The following is a 19,634-nucleotide window of genomic DNA, read 5'->3' on the forward strand; positions in this document are numbered from 1 at the left end:
GGCTGGTGGGGTGGTCCAGCAATGATCATGGACTGCTCCCTGTGGATGTAATTGCTACTGGACAAAAGTCACGAAAGCAGGTTACCACGTTCTTCTTGAGCAATTGAAGCCTGCTTGAAGCAAGCGGGTAGCTCGGATAAGACTGCCAAAGATCTCAGTGAACACTCCAGCCAGTTAATCAGCACAGGTCTTTAGTACTTGGCCAGGAACACCAACCAGTGGTGGTCTAAATTTCCCAGTTCGTCCCTATTGCCCTTTAGCTACTCTCCAATCATCTGGAACCTGGTGTTTTTCTCAAGCGGATATGTAGGGTAACAATCTTTTCTCTTGTCTCTTTCCATAACCTGCGATAGAACCCACCACACCCATGGAATTTATCCGCCTTCAGTAGACCCAACACCACCTCCACCTTCAAATCAATATGCCCCTGGGCTCCGTGCCTCTCTCCTTAGTGCCACCCATGCCGTGTACTCGTTTGGAGTCTCGCCCTTTCCCCCGGCTCTGATTCCCTATATCACCCGCCCAGGTCTGCGGACAGAAGGTCGGGCCGAACATGCTCCACCACCGGGAATCGAACGCTCGATGCGGGGCTCCCACTCCTCCCATTAGGTGACGTCATTACGCAGCCGGCCTCACGAGTCTCGAGACGGGTGCGCCGGCCGTGGAACGAAAGTTGATTTGTTATTGTTGGATGACGTTATTCTGACGTCGCCGGCAACAACAGGAAACGTTTTCCGTGAGTCGGAAGGGGGTCTCCGCTTCCCCGGTGAAAGGTGGGGGTCTCAGGACCGCGGTGGGCGTCACAAACACTGTGTGCGGCCTTGCGGGGCTGCCCGGTTGAGTGTAGGCTGGGGACGGGGCAGTGGAAGGGAGTGAACGTGGAGGTTGGCAGAAGGCCCGGGATGGGGGGCTCGGGAACAAGTGAAGGGGAGAGGGAGAGGTGGTGGGAGTGAGGAAGCGCTGGCCGGACACCGAGTGGGTACCGGTGGGAGGGGAAGTGTTCTTCTGCTGGGATTCTCCTTCGGCGAGCCTCACTGTGTCCAGGGCTGGGCCTGAGCCCTTGGACTGGGAGCCCCGACTCTAGGAGGCTTGGTAGGCAGCACTGGCTGAACGTTTGCTGAACGTTTTCTGTTTAATTGCCACTGCAGACACTTGCGCACCAAGATCTGGTCAACGGTCTCATTGCAGTTCTAACTGACTGCTACACAGTCAGAGGGGCTGTCTTCCGCGTGAAACGTTGGGTTAAATGATCATGTGGCCTGATAGGAGTGAGCAGGCGTCTGGATAATAATTCTACTTCAGACTGTAGAAGTAAATAGTAAATCCTGTCGAAGCCTACAAATCTGTAAGAACCTGCTGGAGACTGAAATGCAGAGATGGGGTTGGGGGACTGTGGGAGGGAGGAATAGGGCTTGTTTTGCTGTTGGTTTCTTACTTGTGTTGTTGTGAGCATTGTGGGCACGCTGTGTTGGTGACAGGATGTCTGGCAACACTTGCAGGCTGCCCCCGGCACATCCTTGGGCTGTGTCGGTTATTAAGACACGTTTCCCTGTATGTTCTGAAGTACACATGATAAATAAAATTAATCCAAATCCTGTTACAATGGAGCATGCAAGACCTACCAGCACTCTGGGACTTCTTTGTGACTCACTCGACCCTCCTTCCTAGTGAAAGGACTTGGGACTGTACACTACTGATGTCCCAAATGGGCTCAGTGAAACTTCTAAATGGAGTCATCGTGGACCTGCCACACACAGCCCAGTGTTTTCAGTCTCCGATCCGACATGAGAGTATCCTTCAGGAGGCTGAGCCCATGGGAAGCGTCCGGCCCAGGCAGGGTACATGGCCAAGTACTAAAGACTTGTGCTGATCAACTGGTTGGAGTGTTCGCTGATATCTTTAACCGCTCGGGGGATCAGAGGTGGGGAAGGTCAGCAACTTTAAATTGCTCAGTGTTATCATTTCAAAGGCTCTCTCCCGAGTTCAGTATGCAAGTGCCATTACAAAGAAAGCACAACAGCACCTCTACGCTTTTTTTTTAGAAGTTTGTGAAGGTTTGGCATGTCATCTTAAACACTGACTAACTTCTGTTGATGCGTGGGGAAGAGTATTTCAACAGGCTGCATCACGGTCTGGTAGGGAAACACCAATGCCTTTTTGAATAGAAAAACCTACATATAAAGTAGTGGATAAGGCCCAGTCCACCACGGGTAAAAACCCTTCTCACCTTTGAGTGTATCTACATGAAACACTGTCGCAGGAAAGCACATCATCATTGGAGCACCCACCGTCCAGGTCATGCTCTCTGCTCACTGCTATCATCAGGAAGCAGGTACAGGAGCCTCAGGATCCACACTACCAGGTTCAGGCATAGTTATTACCCCTCAACCATTAGGCTCCTGAACCAGAGTGGATAACTTTACTCACCCCTTCACTGAACTGTTTCCACAACCTATGGCCTCACTTTCAAGGGCTCTTTAACTGATGTTCTCGTTATTTATTGCTTATTTACTTCTTTAAAAATTCTCTGTTTTTGCAGTTTGTTGTCTTATACATTGGTATTTCTCCATCCTCTTGGGTGTGATTTGATCTTTTGTTGATTCTGATATGGTTCTTGAATTTACTTTGAATGCCTCCAAGAAAATGAATCTCAGGGTTGCATATGGTGACATATGTGTATTTCCTAATAAATTTACTTTGAACTTTCTGACAGTAAATGCACCTGCAAAGATAAAACAGCTGCTTCAGAACTGGTCATAACTTAAAGTATTAATAATATCTTCATTCTGCACAAAATCTGGAAAAATAAAGCATAATTGGAATAAAAGTAAAGTGAAGGAAGGTAGATAATTATCAACAACATGGATGCCTTTAAGATTTGTTGTATTGCAGCAGCTACTTTAATGAAGTCTGCGGTGGGGGTCCTCCGAGGCTCTGTGGCAGACTGGTGGTAGCCTTTGGGACTTCTAGACTTGTAGCTATCTCTGAAAACTTACAACCAGGCTTGGAAATCTGCTGTTGGTGAAAAAGAAGGATTAGAGTTGTAAGCTATTGGAGTCTCCTTTCGGCAACCCATGGAGTAAGACGCGTGTTGGTGCTACTCCTTCCTTTAACAACTTACTTTCCACTGCTAGGTTTGTTTAAACTTTGAAGATTTATTACTTTTAGTGAAGGATTTACAATTTACTTACGATGGCTGGAACCCGAACTAGAGTCGAATTAAGAGGTGGCAAAATTGTTTCCGAAGCCGAACAAACAAAGGGATCAGAGGAAGTCTCTAATTCAGAAAGAATGTTTTCTTTGATGCAAGATATTAACACCAAGATCGGAATGGTGGACACCAAGATTGATAATCTGATGAATGCTAATGAATAGCTTGAAACAACCGTTTCTGCTGTCCAGGAATCTTTGAGGAATCTGGAATTTCAATATCAGACTCTTAAAAAGGACACTAATAGAATCGGAAGAGAACAGGAGACAGTGAATCAAGTGATTAATGAACAAGAATTAAAGATATCTACTATGGAAAAGAAAATTGTTGAGCTTTCTTCAGAATTATTAAGAATTAAGAAAACGACAGATTTGGAAAGCAGAAGTCGTAGGATGAAGTTACGCATACTGGGTTTGCCTGAAAACATGGAAACCGGCGAGCCACTAAAGTTTTCATGAATATGCTACACTCACTTTTTAGTGAGATACTTGAAGCTCCTCCGATGATAGATACAGCTCATCGAATCCTCCCCCGAAGCCTTCCGTTGAGTTGAAACCTCGACTTGTGATTCTATCTTTGCATTACTTTGCTACTAAAGAAGCAATTCTTCAAGATGCTAGGAAGTTGGGGGGGGGGGAAGCTAATTTATAATGGAGTAGAGATTTGCAAGGTTGAAGATTTTGCCCCAGAGGTTTATGCAGAAAGAATTAAATATCGGGAAGTGATGGCTGAACTGTATAAGAAGAACTGTTGTCCCTCTTTGTGTTATCCAGCTTGTTTGAGAATTTCCCTGCCTAATGCCCACCCAAAATGATTTGACTCCCCAGAAGAGGCTTGGAAATTTATAAAGGAGTTTAAGCCTGTCTTGTAGGCAATTTAAACACTTAATCCTCGGCTGGGAGTCGTTTGTAGCTGGATCATTGAAAGTTCAATCTGCATTTTATGACTGCCCACACATCGTTTTTAGGATTTGTAAACGTTTAACACTAGTAGTAACATATTATTTGGTTGGATCTATCTTTTTTGAATGTATGATCAATTTTTATTAAATGAGTTTAAGATGGCCACTGTTAACTACGTTTTAACCTGTGTTGGACATAGTATCAAAATATTTGGAATTTGTTTATTTCTTCATGTATGTGTTGTGTCTTTAGTCAGTGGTGTTAATGTATAACTTTTTAAAAAGAGTCTGCCTATTCGAGAGAGGGGTTAAGGGATTATAGTTTAACATGCTGTTGGATGGTTTTCAGGTTTGGGGGGAGGGGGGTGGAACTATTAGTTTAGGTTATTTCGACTGGGTGGTCCTGAGAGGTTTTCCTGTCAATCATGTTGCTTTTTTTCTCTCTGATCCAATCCATAATTTGTTCTTCCCTGCAGGAGTGGTCTGTGCCAGCGCACTAACTTATTTTTTAAGATCTTAAAATAAAGCCTTATTATGGATGTTAATAAAATTAATATAATCTCTTGGAACCTGAATGGCTTGAACCAACCTATTAAGCGTAGAAAGATCTTTAAGAAATTAAAAACACTTCCATGAGACTATAAGACAAAGGAGCAGAAGTTGGCCATTTGGCCCATCGAGTCTGCTCCGCCATTTTATCATGAGCTGATCCATTCTCCCATTTAGTTCCACTCCCCCGCCTTCTCACCATAACCTTTGATGCCCTGGCTACTCAGATACCTATCAATCCCTGCCTTAAATACACCCAATGACTTGGCCTCTGTGGCAACAAATTCCATAGATTCACCACCTTCTGGCGAAAAAAATTTCTTCGCATCTCTGCTAGTATTCAAGCTGGTATTATTTTTGTGCAAGAGACCCATATCCGTAGGGAGGATGAAAACGTTTTTTTAAAATTTTCGAGGGGTTCTCAGTTTCACTCTTCATCAGTAACTAAAGTTACAAGGGTATCTATTTTTATTAATTTTAAAATCCCTTTTGTACACCTTAAAACTGTCACTGATTCAATTGGAAGATACTTAATTGCTACTAGTTTGTTATGTGGTCAAAACATGGCTTTGGTGTGTGTGTGTACGCACCTAATGTAGATAGCCCTGAATTTTTTCTTTCTTTATTAATCTTTTTATTGATTTAGAAAGAGCATATATACAAACAAGAGGAGAATTATCTCGAATATATATATCAATAACAACACACAGAAAGTAAAATAGACATTATCAAGATCATACATAGTATAAGCAAATATGTAATATATAATAAAAAAGAAAGACAACTAATTCTTCTCTTATCAATTCATAGAGAGAGAGAAAATAAACTAAATTTTAAAAATGAGAAGGAAAAAACCCCACCAAGCTGTAAGAAAAAAAGAAAAGGAAAAAAGGGGACTGGGCAGTCCATTCTAAGGATATGACTTTCTGATCAAATCTAAAACTTCAAAAAGAAATAATTGGAAGAGTAATAAATGAAATCAAATGAAATATTGATTAAAAAGTCGTCAGACTTGTTCAAATTTAAAGGATGTATCAAATGTCCGACGACTTATTTTCTCTAAACTGAAACAGGACATAATGGACAGGCCAATAAAAAACAATAGGTGGATTGGAATCCTTCCACTTCAACAAAATGGCTCTCCTAACCAATTAAGTTGAAGAGACTATCATACGTTGAGCAGAAACAGGAATATTTCCTGCGTCCGATGGGATAATCCCAAAAATTGCCGTAAGTAAATTAGGTTGTAAATCCAGATCCAAGACTTTTGATAGCATTTTAAAAACAGCTCTCCAAAAATTATCTAGCTTTATACAAGACCAAAACATATGAGTTAAAGTGGCCACCTCACTATTACATCTGTCACAAATGGGATTAATGTTGGAAAAAATACTTGCCAGTTTATCCTTTGACATATGAGCCCGATGCACTACCTTGAACTGTATCAAGGAATGACGGGCACAAATAGATGAATTATTCACCAAATGAAAAATTTTACTCCATTGATTATCTGAAAATGACTCTTGAAATTCCAATTCCCAAGCACGTTTAATTTTATCATTAGATATCATTCGTCAATTCAATAACCGTTTATAAATTTTAGCTATCAACCCTTTTTGAAGTGGTTTAAGCTGAAAGAGAGCATTTGTCATATTAGGTGGAAGCCCTGAATTTTTTTGAGAAGTTATTTTCTGCATTGCTGAATTTAAATGAATGTAAGTTGATCATGGGCAGTGACTTTAACTGTTGTCTCAATCCTTCGATTGATAGATCATCAACCAATCCATGACTTCCTAATAAGGTTGCGACCTGTATTAATTCTTTTTTACTAGAATATGGCCTGTTCGATATTTGGAGATTTCTCCATCCGAAAGATAAGGAATTTTCTTTTCTTTCACATGTACATCGTAAATATTCAAGAACTGATTTTTTGTTGGATACGTGACTGGTGCCTTTTGTGGCTGACTGTGCGTATGACGCTATTGCGTTGTCGGATCATGCACCCACGAAATTAATACTGAAGTTCCCTGATAATATACGGAATGCATCTCAGTGGAGATTTAATGCTACATTGCTGCATGGTTCAACATTTGTAAGTTTTATTAAAGAGCAAATTTCTCTATTTTTTGAATTAAATACAAATTTGGTTATTTGGGATGCGATGAAATCTTTTCTTAGGGGATAGCTAATCTCATATTCAATAGCTTTAAGAAGGAAGACTAAAGATGAAGTTTTAGTGATTACTAACAGGATTAAAGAAATAAAGTTTATTCAATAACACCTAGTGAAGATCTATATAAAGAAGGGGTGGAACTTCAAGCACAGTATGATCTGCTTCTGACTTTTCCCATTGAGCAGCAACTTTTGAAATCTAAAAGTCAATTTTATATACATGGGGATAAGTCAGGTAAGTTGTTGGCCGGTCAACTTAAAGCATCTATGGCTAAAAGGCAGATTTTGAAAATACGAAGAACTGATAGAACTGAAACGTCAGATTGTCACGAAATTAATAAGATATTTCTGGATCTTTACTCTAGCCTTTATAAATTTGATTTTCCAGACAATACTACTTTTATGAATAGATTCTTGCAAAGATTGAATATACCCAAAATTTCTATTCAAGATATGAATACATTAGATGTGCCTATTAAACGAGAGGAAATAGGGTTATATCCTCTTTTCAATCAGGTAAAGCTCTGGGACCAGATGGATTTACAGTAGAATATTTTAAGACTTTTACTGAAATACTTACATGCTCTTCCAGTTACTTTCTCGAAACTTTGGATTTGATCAGAAAGTTTTTCTTTTTTCTTGCTTTTACTCTCAATATGGGCTGCCCAGTCCCCCTTTTTTTTCTTTTTTCTTTTTCTATTTTTTTTTTTATTTATAGAGAATAATGGATTTTTATATATATACACACACATATATATTAATTATAGAAGTTTCTTTATCTTTTTTCTTTTTAGGAAATGATGAGAGGAGAATTGATTATCTTACTTTTTATTATATACTATTAGATTAATACTGTGTGTGATCTTGATAATGTTTATTTTACCTTTTATATGTATTATTATCAATATAGATATGAGATAATCCTTTTGTTTGTATATATGTACTTTTTTTAAATTAATAAAGCAATTGATAAAGGCAAAGAATTGTAAGCTACGCCGACCCTGATATTCTTTGCTTTCCTCTGCCACAGTTCAGTGAAGCACCATGAATGCCATATTCGGAAGAAGAAAGACCCCGGAGGAGATGCTCCGGCAGAACCAGCGGGCACTGAACCGGGCCATGAGGGAATTAGACCGCGAGCGAACGAAGCTGGAGCAGCAGGAGAAGAAGATCATTGCTGACATCAAGAAAATGGCCAAACAGGGGCAGATGGTATGTGCACACAAAGCCTTTTCAGGAGCTAATTCTTCAAGAGGAGAGTAAACTGATGGGCTATTTCTGATGTGAGCTGGATCACTTAGAACAGAGATCAGAAAAAAAAAGATTTGTGCAGAGGGTGGTGAACCTCTTCCCGACAGAAAGCGCAGTGGTGCGTCTGGGAGAGCCACTCTCTCCCGGTGACCTGGGTGTGTGGAATTTGCCTGTCATTGTGTCAGTTTCCTCCAGGTGCTCTGGTTTCCTCTCACAGCCCAGAGGTTCACTGTAAATTGCACCTAGTGTGTGGATCAGTGGTGAAATCTGGAGGTAAAAGGGAGGACACAATGGACAAAGTTGAGCTAGTGTAATTGTTTGCCCACTACACCTATCAAGTACACATCTGTAGGTTTCCATAAGATACAGGAGCAGAATTAGGCCATTTAGTGCATCAAATCTTCTCTGCCATTTTATCATGGCTGATCCAATTTTCCTCTCAGCCCCAATCTCCTGCTTTCGCCCTGTATCCCTTCATGTCCAGACCAATCAAGAATCTACCAAACTCTGTCTTAAATATATATAAAGACTTGGCCTCCAAATCTGCCTATGGCAAATAAATCCACAGATTTTCTACTCTCCACAAATTCCTCCTCAAATCCATTCTAAAAGGACATCCCTCTACTTTGAGGCCGTGCCCTCTGGTCTTGGACTCCCCCATCATAGGAGACATCTCCTCCATGTCCACTCTATCAAGGCCTTTCACCATTCAACAGGTCACCTCTCATTCTTCTGAATTCCAGTGAATGCAGGCCCAGAGCCGTCAAATGCTCACTCTCAAGATGCATACCTTGCCCACCTTTCAGGGGTCCCCAACCTTTTTTATGCCATGGACCCCTACCACTAACCGAGGTGTCCGTGGGCCCCAGGTTGGGCACCCCTGCGAGATCCAGGAGTGTTGGGGAGCTCTACCAATAATAGCTCTACCTTCAGGTCATTGCGATTGAGAAACATCAGCAATGCTTCATCAATGCACAGGTTTAAATCATGATTCTTGTCCTCAACAGTACTTGACTTCAAGCCTCTGCATTACCAGCGCAGTAACTAAACCACGGTGCCATTAATATTGTCAGGTATTGTAATCATTGGCTATGTCTCTGTAAGAGAAACATGAAAGCACAAGGACAGGCCTTACAGCCCACAATGTCTGCTCCAGCCAAGATGGTGAATTAAACTGAGCATCTGCTTACGCCTGTGTACGTCAGTACTTCTCAGGGTCCTGCCATTTACTGCTTTTGACTTCCATTAGAATACACCCCATCTGCCGTTTCCAACTGGTCTATATCCTGCAGTATCCTTTGACTTGCGATCCACAGCTCTTCCAATTTTTGTGTCACAGCTAACTTACTAATCATTTTCACGCTGGTGGTTCACAAACTGAAAAACTCTACGCATTGATCCTTGTGGAACACGAGTATTCCACCTTCATTTTCATCCTGGTCATTCACAAACAAAAAAATCTCCTAGTGTTCATCCTTGTGGAACACGAATGGTCACAGGTCCCCAGTGAGAATAATAGCCCTGCACTCCTGCACTACACTCTGACTTAAATGGCCGAGCCAGTTTTGAATTCAGTCCACTAAGTTTTCATGAATTGCATGTGTCTTAATCACATGGATCAGCCTAAGGGACTTTGTCAAATGCTTTTTTTAAAGTCTATATATACAGCATCTACTACTCTACCCTGATCAATCATCTTTGTCACTTCTAAAAATAACTCAATTATGTTTGTAAGCCATGACTGCCCATACACCAAGCCATGCTGGCTATCCCTAATAAAGTTATGTTCTCCCAGGTGTGAGTAGATCCTTTGCCTGAGAATCTTCTCCAGTAACCTCTCCACCATTGATACAAGGCTCACCGGCCTACAATCTTTTCAGGTAGAGCAGTGTCCTTCCATTGCTGATAGGGAAATTGGCTGGACGGGGTTGCACCACAGCTTGGATCAGCTGTGAGTGCGTACCTGACACCAGCAAATGCTTTGCCACCGACTCTAAGTTCAGCAATGATCAATGTCACTTGGTGTCCTATAGCAATACTTGGATACAGGCCCTTTGGCTCAGTGAGTCTATGATGACTACAGTTTCCAACCAGCTAGTCCCATTTTCTTGGTTTCGACACATGTCCATTTAAGCCCTGCCCCTCTATGTACTTATCCAAGATGCTTATAAATGATAATGTTGTACCTGCCTCACTCACTTCCTCTGGCAGCTCATTCCATGTACTCACCACCCTCTATGTGAAAAAGGACCCTTTAAAATCTTTTCCCTCCCACCATTAACCTGTGCCCCCATGGTTTTGGACTCTTCTGCCCTAGGGAAAAACTTCTACCATTCATCTATCTCTCTCATAAGTTTAAACATTTCTATAAGGTCACCCCTCATTCCCCTACACTCCAAGGAATGAAGACCTGTCCCAGCTAACCTTTCCCATAACTCTGTTGCACTAGTCCCGGCAATGCTCTCGTAGATCTTCTCTGCACTCTTTCCCGTTTAACCATGTCTTTCCGATAACAAAGTAACCAAAACAATACTCCCCAGGTGCGGCGTCACCAACAACGTGATGTCCAGCTCCTGTCTCAGTGCTCTGACTGATGAAAACCGGTGTGCTAAATGCCTTTTTCACCACCGTCTACCTGTGATGCTACTTTCAACAAGCTACACTTGTGCTCCAACGTCCCTCTAATCCGTTACACTTTATTGCTCACATTACCAGCACTCAGCCGTTCATCATCCAACTCCTACAATGGTTTGACTTTCTAAGTTGTATTAACTCACACTTACTTGTCTGTATTGAAATCCATTTGCTACTCCTCAGGCTCTTCCCTAACAGATCAAGACCCCACTATAATCTATTATAACCTTCACTATCAACAACACCAAGGTCTATGTCATACATAAGCTTGCTAATCTAACCTTGTGTCCCCTACGTCACTACACAAGTCACTGGCCTCCATTCTGGGAAACAGCCTTCAGTACCACCACCTTCCGACCTCCGAGCCAATTGTGAATCCATCTAACTGGTTTACCCAGGATTCCATGGAACCTAACCCTACGTTACCGTGCTGCCCCAGTGTCATAGGTGGGAGAGACAAAGGGCTGAAGAAGGAATCCTTTATTCCATGGCCCTAGTGGATTATGGAATAAAGGGAAGGAGGTGGGCAACCAGAGAGAGGAAGTTGAAGGTGATGGGCAGTTCTTGAAGATGCGGGAGTAGAAATTGAAGGGGTAAAGGGGTCAGGAGGATAGGAGGAATAGAGGGGAATGGTTACTAGAAGACAAAGAAATCAATATTGATAAAATCAGTTGGAGACTACCAAGATGGAGTATTATCTCACTCTGTTTTAACTGCCACAACTTCCCTAACCGAGCAGAACCACTCGGTGTGTAAAACAAAAACCCTTCTGCTCATGTCACTCTTGGTTCTCGCCCAGACTATCGAGGACATGGGTTTAGTGTGAGAGGGGAGCAATTAAGAGGAAACTGAGAGGGTATTCTATACATGGAATGAGTTTGAGGCAGGTACGTTAACAACGTTTAAAAGTCACTTGGGGAAGTACACGGATAAGAAAAGTTCATTGGGATGTGGACCAAATGGGTCTAGCTTGGATTGGAAATGTGGTCAGTATGGAGTAATTGGGCTGAAGGGCCTGTTTCCATGCTGTATGGCTATGAATCCGTTACCGACGGTGTGCACTCCTTGCCCTACACATGTAGTGGACCGTGCGAGCTAGAAAAGGGAGAGCTGAAGGATGATGTGATAAAACCCTTGCTAGGTCTTCCAGCAGGCTGATGAAGCTGTGGTTTTGTGGAGGAGCCTAAAGTCAGGACTATTAAACATAGTAGTTACCATGACATCTGACTTAAAGGTCAGGGGAAAATCCTCTGCTGAGTGTAGACAAAATGGAACTGGGGAAGAATTGAAACAAGTAGCAGAGAAACCTGTAACAGGGGATTGAATGAATAACTGAGGAATATGCAAGAGGGGATTGAATGAATAACTGAGGAACATGCAAGAGGGGATTGAATGAATAACTGAGGAACATGCAAGAGGGGATTGAATGAATAACTGAGGAACATGCAAGAGGGGATTGAATGAATAACTGAGGAACATGCAAGAGGGGATTGAATGAATAACTGAGGAACATGCAAGAGGGGATTGAATGAATAACTGAGGAAAACGAGGATGCAGTGAAGGGATTTGATTTGGAGTCTCATACCAGGCCTTTCAGCCCACCAAGTCTGTGCTGACTTTCACGCTCCCAATTACATTAATACCAATGCCACTTCGTGTTCCCCACTTAATTAAAGCTGCACATCTTTGGGATGTGGGGGAAGCCGGAGTCACAAGGGAAGCTTACAGACAGTATGGGATTGAAGGACGGGTCACTGGAGCTGTGGAGTAGTGACTTGAATAAAGTGGAGGAAGGAGCTGGATTTCATGGGTCTCGTTTTGTGCTCTGAGTTTTTCCTTACTTTTATCCATCTATCAGCTTTAGAATTCAACATTATCTAAAAAAAACACTTTTTGTGGGGAACGAAATGGCAGCTTGTTTCTGGACTGAATGTCTCGACAGTACCCATGAATGGTATTCTTTTGCCAACCCCTAGGATGCAGTGAAAATAATGGCAAAAGACTTGGTGCGGACACGTCGCTATGTGAAGAAGTTCATTATGATGAAGGCAAACATCCAGGCCGTGTCACTGAAGATCCAGACTCTGAAATCGAACAACACCATGGCCCAGGCCATGAAAGGAGTCACCAAGGCCATGGCTACCATGAATCAACAGGTAAGTTTTTGCTTCTGAAGAGTGTTGGGTGTGTGGTGAAATATTATAGTAAAGATGAGGAAAGCAGCTGAATCAGTTCCTTATTTAAGAAGACATTAACTGGCATTGGGGATGCTCCATACATAATTCACCAGGCAATTCCTGGGATGAGAGGGTTGTCCTATTGTGTGGCTTCGGAAATTAGATCTACATTCTTCTGATTTGAGAAAAAATGAGGATTTTATTGAAGTGCATAAGCTCCTGGGGGGGAGGGCCACGGCAGGATTATGCAAAGATGTCTCTATAACTGGGTGCCTCTCAAATGAGGGGTCATGGTTAAAAAATTAGGGGGCAGTTATTTTAAAGAGTGGAATTTTATATTGGAGAGTGAGGAATCTCTGGAAATATTTACCTTGGTGGGCTGTGGAGGCTGGGTCACTGGGCCTGTTGAAAGAGGAAGCAATTAAGCTTCTGAAAGACCAGGAAATTGAGCACACTGGGTACCAGGCAGAGAGAAGGAACGCTGAGACCTGGGTAGGTCAACTGGGGATCATACGGAATGGTGGGTCAGGTTTGAGGTGCTGAGTTGGCCTCCTGCTCCTATTTCCTGGTTTTCTTTGGTGTGTTGAGGAATGAATTTAGTGACTGAAAGCAACAAGAATCGTGAGGTGTGGATAAAGAACATGAGGAAAGGAACGCAGAGAGCAGGGCTTTCGTGGTTGCCAAGTCATAACAGTAGCACAGTGTAGTAGTGTCAAGTTAACTGGCGGCTGTTCATTGAGCCCCTGACAGCCTCAGAAAATGCTATAAATATAATTCATCAGCAGCTGTGAGGAGCTGGAGATGAGTTATTCTGGATGAGGGAGAGTGATAACGTGCCGAATCATGGTATCTATCTAGCTAGTCCCAATTTCTGAATTCCTCCAGCTCTCACCCTCCATGTAGCTGCTGCTGTAATGATTCTGTTGTACCTGACCCAACCACTTCCTGCGCTCATTCTGTATCCTCGCCACCCTCAGCATGGAAAAAATTGCCCCTCAGAACACGTTTAGATCTTTTCCCTCTCAAGCAAAATCTATGCCTCCTAGTTTTGGACACTGCTACCCTGTGATAAGACTTATCATCCACTTATCTATCACTCTAACACTTCCATAAAGTTCATTCTCCTACGTTCCAAGGAATAAAGACCCAGCCAGGCCAACCTCTCCCTATATCTCAGGCCCTCGTGTCCTGGAAACATCCTCGTAAATCTTCTCTGTATTCTTTCCAGTTTAACCACATCTTTTCTATAACAGTGATCACAACTGGCATCTGGGTGCTGGCAAATTCTGCCCACATTAAGCACTAGCTTCTCTTTGATCCTGGGGCACCTTCTTAATTTTTTTCTTTATGATCAATCATCATCATAACTCTTCCTATTTCAATGCACTGTCCGTCCAAACTCTTCCTATTTCAATGCACTGTCCATCCGTGTTGCTGGGGAGGATCCACTGCAGAGAAACGTTGTTGAAAGTTTAGATTAATCAAGTCTTCTTGTACTCGAAGTCCTGACCTGTCCTTCTCCTTGCAGCTGAAGTTGCCTCAGATTCAGAAGATCATGATGGAGTTTGAGAAGCAGACAGAGATCATGGACATGAAAGAGGAAATGATGAATGACGCCATTGATGATGCCATGGGCGATGAAGATGATGAAGAAGAAAGGTAAGTGGAGAGTATCTCATGGGTTGTAACTTTTTAGTCCAAGGAGCAGGCGCAATCCGCTTCATAATTTGGGATTCTTTATTATTCATCTCCGGATGTGGTAATGTTGACAAAGCTGGTATAGAGAAGTCAGTTGTAAGCCCATCGTTTAGAACCACTGCATCTGTTCCCACAGCAATTTTGGGTATGGCTGTGATAATTTGGATCCAGTTACAATGATAGAATGTGGATGTATTTCCAAATTGGGATGGTGTTTCTTGGGGAACTTTTTGATGTTTCTTGGGGAACTGTGCTCCCACACAGCTGCCAGCCATGGTCCTCTGGATGGTGATTGTGGCTGATGGTTGGCTGCACCTTTACTTCCACTCTTGTCTGGGTCTCCAGCTCTGAGATGTGTCAAACTCCCAGCAGTGATGGCGGTTCATTACTTTGGTTCCCTGTCTTGAGAACTGCTGATGTCCAGTGCTTCACCCTGCTCCAGAGGACAGTATAACACTCTGCCTGTTCCTGCAGTTCAACAGAGATTCACTATCCATACACCCATCCTTCTTTGAAGGTATTCTGCTTAATCTTGTCTCTTGGTTAGCAGACTTGGAAATTGTTTTTTCTTCTTCGTCAAAGTACTGACTGAAGGCACTGTGTGTATGCGTACTCAGCAGGCAAGCTCGGAGCTAGATTACTCTGCTAGTACCTGGTGCTCTGCAATAGCACTGTATCCATGAACACAGGGGTTTGTTGGTGATGGAGGCAGAAACACACCTCTATCCTTCAACTGTGACTCAAATCCAATCTCCCTGGAGAGTCAGTGATGGGTTATCAGCTGCCTGGGCAAAACGAGAGCTAATTGGGCTGCTGATACCCAGGGAAGTGAAAGGTGATTTAAGCGTGTTCATTCCACAGTAAAGCTGTATATGTAGCATATCGCTGTGTTCCTTCCAAGCTGCAGGGTTTTCTCTGTTGCACCATGCATATAGCTGTGGTGGCTTTGCGCTATGAAAAGTTTGTCACCACTTTACTGACAGTGGTGGATAAATCTTAATCATCAAAGTCATTCACCTAACAACAAAAAGCTTTTATCTTGAGGCCCCAAGTACAAAGTAGTGGAACAGGCAGAGGGTGCTACTGCTCCCTGGAGCAGGGTGAGGCGCTGGCCATCAGCAGTTCTTTAAACAGGAAATTCCCGATCACCAGCAACCAAAGCAGTGGAAATTCGGTTAAATCTGCACGTGGCTGTGGTTGCATTTTATAGTTGCGTCAGAGGGCTGTATTGGCCTTGACTTGGACACAGAGTCAATTCGATAATACAGAAAGATCAAAAGAGTTGGATGTTAAGCTTGTGTAGATTGTATACTGTGGGGTTATGGTATTTACAGTAATTGAGAGGAGTTTAGAAAAGAAGCAGGCAAAGCATTAACATTATTCATAGTCATTATTGATCCTGAGGGAAATTAGTTTTCGTTACAGTTACACCATAAATAATTAAATAGTAATAAAACCATAAATAATTAAATAATAATATGTAAATTACGCCAGGAAATAAGTCCAGGGCCAGCCTATTGGCTCAGGGTGTCTGACCCTCCGAGGGAGGAGTTGTAAGGTTTGATGGCCACAGGCAGGAATGACTTCCTATGACACTCAGTGTTGCAGGCTGGGGCAGTTTCTGGAAGCATTTCACACAGGATGGATGGAGAAAACCTGTAATACTCTTTCCTACCCCCCCCCTCCCCCCCAAATCTGAGGCTGGAGACTGGTCATGAATAGTTCCATCTCTCAAGTTGAGTGTGATGCTCTCCTAGGGTGGATGTAGAGACTGGTGCGGGATCCATGGATTCCAGCGCAGTGTGCAGGTTGGCAATGGGTGGCTGTTATTAGTAGATTTGGTTGCTGGCTCTGAGTACTGAGGAATGTAAAAGGAAAGAGGTTTGATTGTCACAAGCACACCAAAATCTGCAGATGCTATAAATCTAATGCAACACACACAAAATGTTGACTGTGTAGCCTTTTCCATAGACACTGCCTGGTCTGCTGAGTTCCTCCAGCATTTTGTGGGGATTTGAGTCGGCTGTGCTGCAGTGGGATGAGGGAACAAGTTGGAGATCTGAATGGAATCTCCTGTTCTTGTGTGCAGATGGGATTAAACAGCCTGCGTGCTTATAGTCTGGGGAGTTGGGTGAAGCTGCAGGAGGGCGAGGCCATCATACTTTCAGGGACTGAATGTTGTTTCTCAACTCAAATCCCCAGAGAGAGAAATCTCGGCATCAGGCTCCACATCTCTGCTCCCTCCACAGTGAACGCCAAGAATAAACTAGTACGTGTCTATCTCTCTTGTATTTCAGTGACGCTATTGTGTCTCAGGTCCTGGATGAACTTGGATTGACCCTGACTGATGAGCTGTCCAGTAAGTATCACGGGGGGAAAGGTGGGTTTGCAGGATTTTGCCAGCTGAATAATGTTATACCATCCAGCCGACACATTGAACTGGTGAGCTAATGAGCAGACTGAGCCCGTTTTCTTCTCTCCATCAGAAGCTCTTGAAATTTATTGCCTCCTGGTATAGAGGGCTGTAGCACAAACTCAGTATGGGATGGCTCATTAGGCGACCTTTTTGGCATGGAGTTAGGTGAAACGGCCTTCTTCCCTGCTTCTTGACTACCCTACAGCCATACACAGTTCAGTGAAGTCTACCTGACAGGCAGGAAGTTCCAGTGTATTAGTGAGACCTTGGGGGTGGGGGGGGGGCGGTGTGTGTGGAAGGAGCCCCTGCATTAAAACCCTCACCTGACCCCTAACCCTTTCAAGACTGCTGGATATGCCTGAGCACTTTATACAGTATCCAGTTCATATCCAATGATGTCAAAGGAACTTAGGGTTATGGGGCTCAGTAGGAGAATATTGTGGCCAACACTCCAAGAGGACCACAACCTTATCGTGGGGTTCGGAAGCTTGTGTGCCTCAATGACCGAGAGAGCTATGTTGGCCGGAGTCAGGGCCTTGTGATATGGCTCTTGGGTCACTCATGCCAAACAGGTCAAAGGGTAGAAGCTAGACTAAGAGTGGTCCACTGCCAGGTTTGTGGGTTTGGCTCAGGGCTAATGACCCAGACTGGTCCAAAAACAATTGTTATGGAAACAACAATGAAGAGTCCTTCCAAACGAACTGAATCCTTCATTGCTGCCCTAAACGCCAGCAGCATAATGGCTGCAAGTATTGTGGCCAACACCAGATGGGCGTTGATCTTATTGAATAGTGCATAGCAGGTCTATGCTCTTGTGGTTGCTTTTGGTAAATGTTTGTTAGGCTTTGTCTGATAATATAACTAAAACAATAACCAGGTTGTGCGATTCAGACAGGTAAATGTGATGTGTTGTGAGAAGTAATTGCTGACCATGGCTCAGAACGCAGCCCTAGGATCTTCCCTGTCGAGCTGAGGTAGCAGACAGTTGTCTCATCTGAAAACCATTACCTATCGCAGAGTAGATTTCTCTTGGAGAGCAGCGTATCAGGTTAAGTGTCGTGTCTAACCTTCTGCTGTTGGGATTGTATCCAGTGCGGGTGTGATGGGTAAGAGGTCTGGTCTGTGGAGCCCTGTGATCACAGTAGGAAGGCCGCCTCCAGCTGTAGCTGTCAGAGGTCTCTGGCCTGCTCCATTCCCCGGGCAGCTAACCCCAGGATGTTCCTTTCGCCTTTCAGATCTGCCAAGTACTGGAGCATCACTCAGTGTCGCCGCTGGGAAAAAGGCAGAGCCGGTGGTGTTGGAAGATGCAGATGCTGACCTGGAAAAACGGCTGAAGAACCTCCGTAAAGACTGAGTGGGTCGCCACGTGGTTGTTTTTTAAAACTTAAATTAGCTGTATAATATAGACTGCACGGAGCGATTGTGATTTGGTATTTCTTTTGGTTTGTGGGAGTGATCGCCAAGCTGATACATCTGGGGGGGGAGGGGGTAGCAAGTCTGAAACAGTGCAATGGGCAGGACACACCAACGTAAGAATGAGGAAACTTAAGTGAATCCGCTATAGCTGAGAGTCAGTGGCGGAGAGAGTTGGAGCCTTGTTGCTTGCCAGTGTCTATTATTCCCAAATCTTTATTTTTCTTTATTCATCCTTTACCAGTGTTGTTTTAATGCTCACCAAAGTTTCGGGCAAGGAACACTCCAAATCCAAACCCACCCCCTCCCTACTACCACTTTAAAGGAAGTATTTAAAATGCACCTGTGATTCTTGGATCGTTTGGAGGGAGATGAGCAAATAAGTTTAGTTGCAGAGGCTGGAGGGTGAACACAAATTCCTTGGAGGCTGCAACACTATTGTGCCAATCGACATTGAGCTTTATGGCCACTGGCTCAGTGTGGACTATGTATATTCCCATTCTCAGTCGTACACAGGACTGCACTTCCTCTAACTCCAGTAAAAATACATCAGCACTTGAACCCCGTGCCAACCACTCATCTCGGCTGGGAGAAGGAGTAGAGGGATGTTGTAGCCCACCCGGTCGCTCAGGCATTAAGGCTGACAGATTATTTTTAAAAATCACTTAGTTCCAAGGAGATTTGTGCGCAGTGAAGTGAGCACTAGACCCAAAGAAAGAGCAGCTCCAACCTTATGCTGGTGCATCTAATCCTATTCCTGTGGGGTGACTGGAAATGACATTCTATGTGCAATTAAAAATCTCACCTCACTCATCACTTTGTCAACATTGTCCTTTGTACATTCTTCTGCCAACGTTGATTATGGAATGTACCGATCTATTGTATTGTCCTGGAACAGGGCCACCACTGCTAAGACAGTGTCATTACAGCGTAACTTGCTTATGTGGCTAGATTCCATGGTAAAAAGTGACAGAGATGAATAAATATGAGAGTAGAATAAAGATGGCCTGGGTTACGTTGCAATAGCTTGTCCTAATTCTACTCCCATCTCTAACTCCATTTACATGATGTGGTCACTCCTCAATGTTAGACAATAGGTGCAGGAGTAGGCCATTCAGCCTTTCGAGCCAGCATGGCCATTCACTGTGATCATGGCTGATCATCCACAGTCAGTACCCTTTTCCTGCCTTCTCCCCATATCCCTTCATTCCG

At 43.4% G+C, this 19,634-nt stretch overlaps 1 protein-coding gene across 2 annotated transcripts; it reads left to right on the forward strand.

Annotated features, from left to right (window-relative positions):
• Nucleotides 1–634: 634 nt before the first annotated feature.
• chmp2a (charged multivesicular body protein 2A) lies at nt 635–19,235 on the forward strand. Of its 2 annotated transcripts, none has more exons than XM_072271970.1 (6): nt 635–773; nt 7,864–8,045; nt 12,695–12,874; nt 14,424–14,554; nt 16,891–16,952; nt 18,245–19,235. In XM_072271970.1, the coding sequence occupies exons 2-6, from the start codon at nt 7,878–7,880 to the stop codon at nt 18,361–18,363; spliced, it is 660 nt and encodes a 219-aa protein (XP_072128071.1). In that variant the 5' UTR covers nt 635–773; nt 7,864–7,877; the 3' UTR covers nt 18,364–19,235. The 2 variants fall into 2 exon arrangements, with proteins under 2 accessions (XP_072128071.1, XP_072128072.1); XM_072271971.1 differs by having other exon boundaries at nt 635–736.
• Nucleotides 19,236–19,634: the final 399 nt, after the last annotated feature.

Source organism: Mobula birostris, chromosome 11, assembly GCF_030028105.1.
Source record: "Mobula birostris isolate sMobBir1 chromosome 11, sMobBir1.hap1, whole genome shotgun sequence".
NCBI lineage: Eukaryota > Metazoa > Chordata > Chondrichthyes > Myliobatiformes > Myliobatidae > Mobula > Mobula birostris.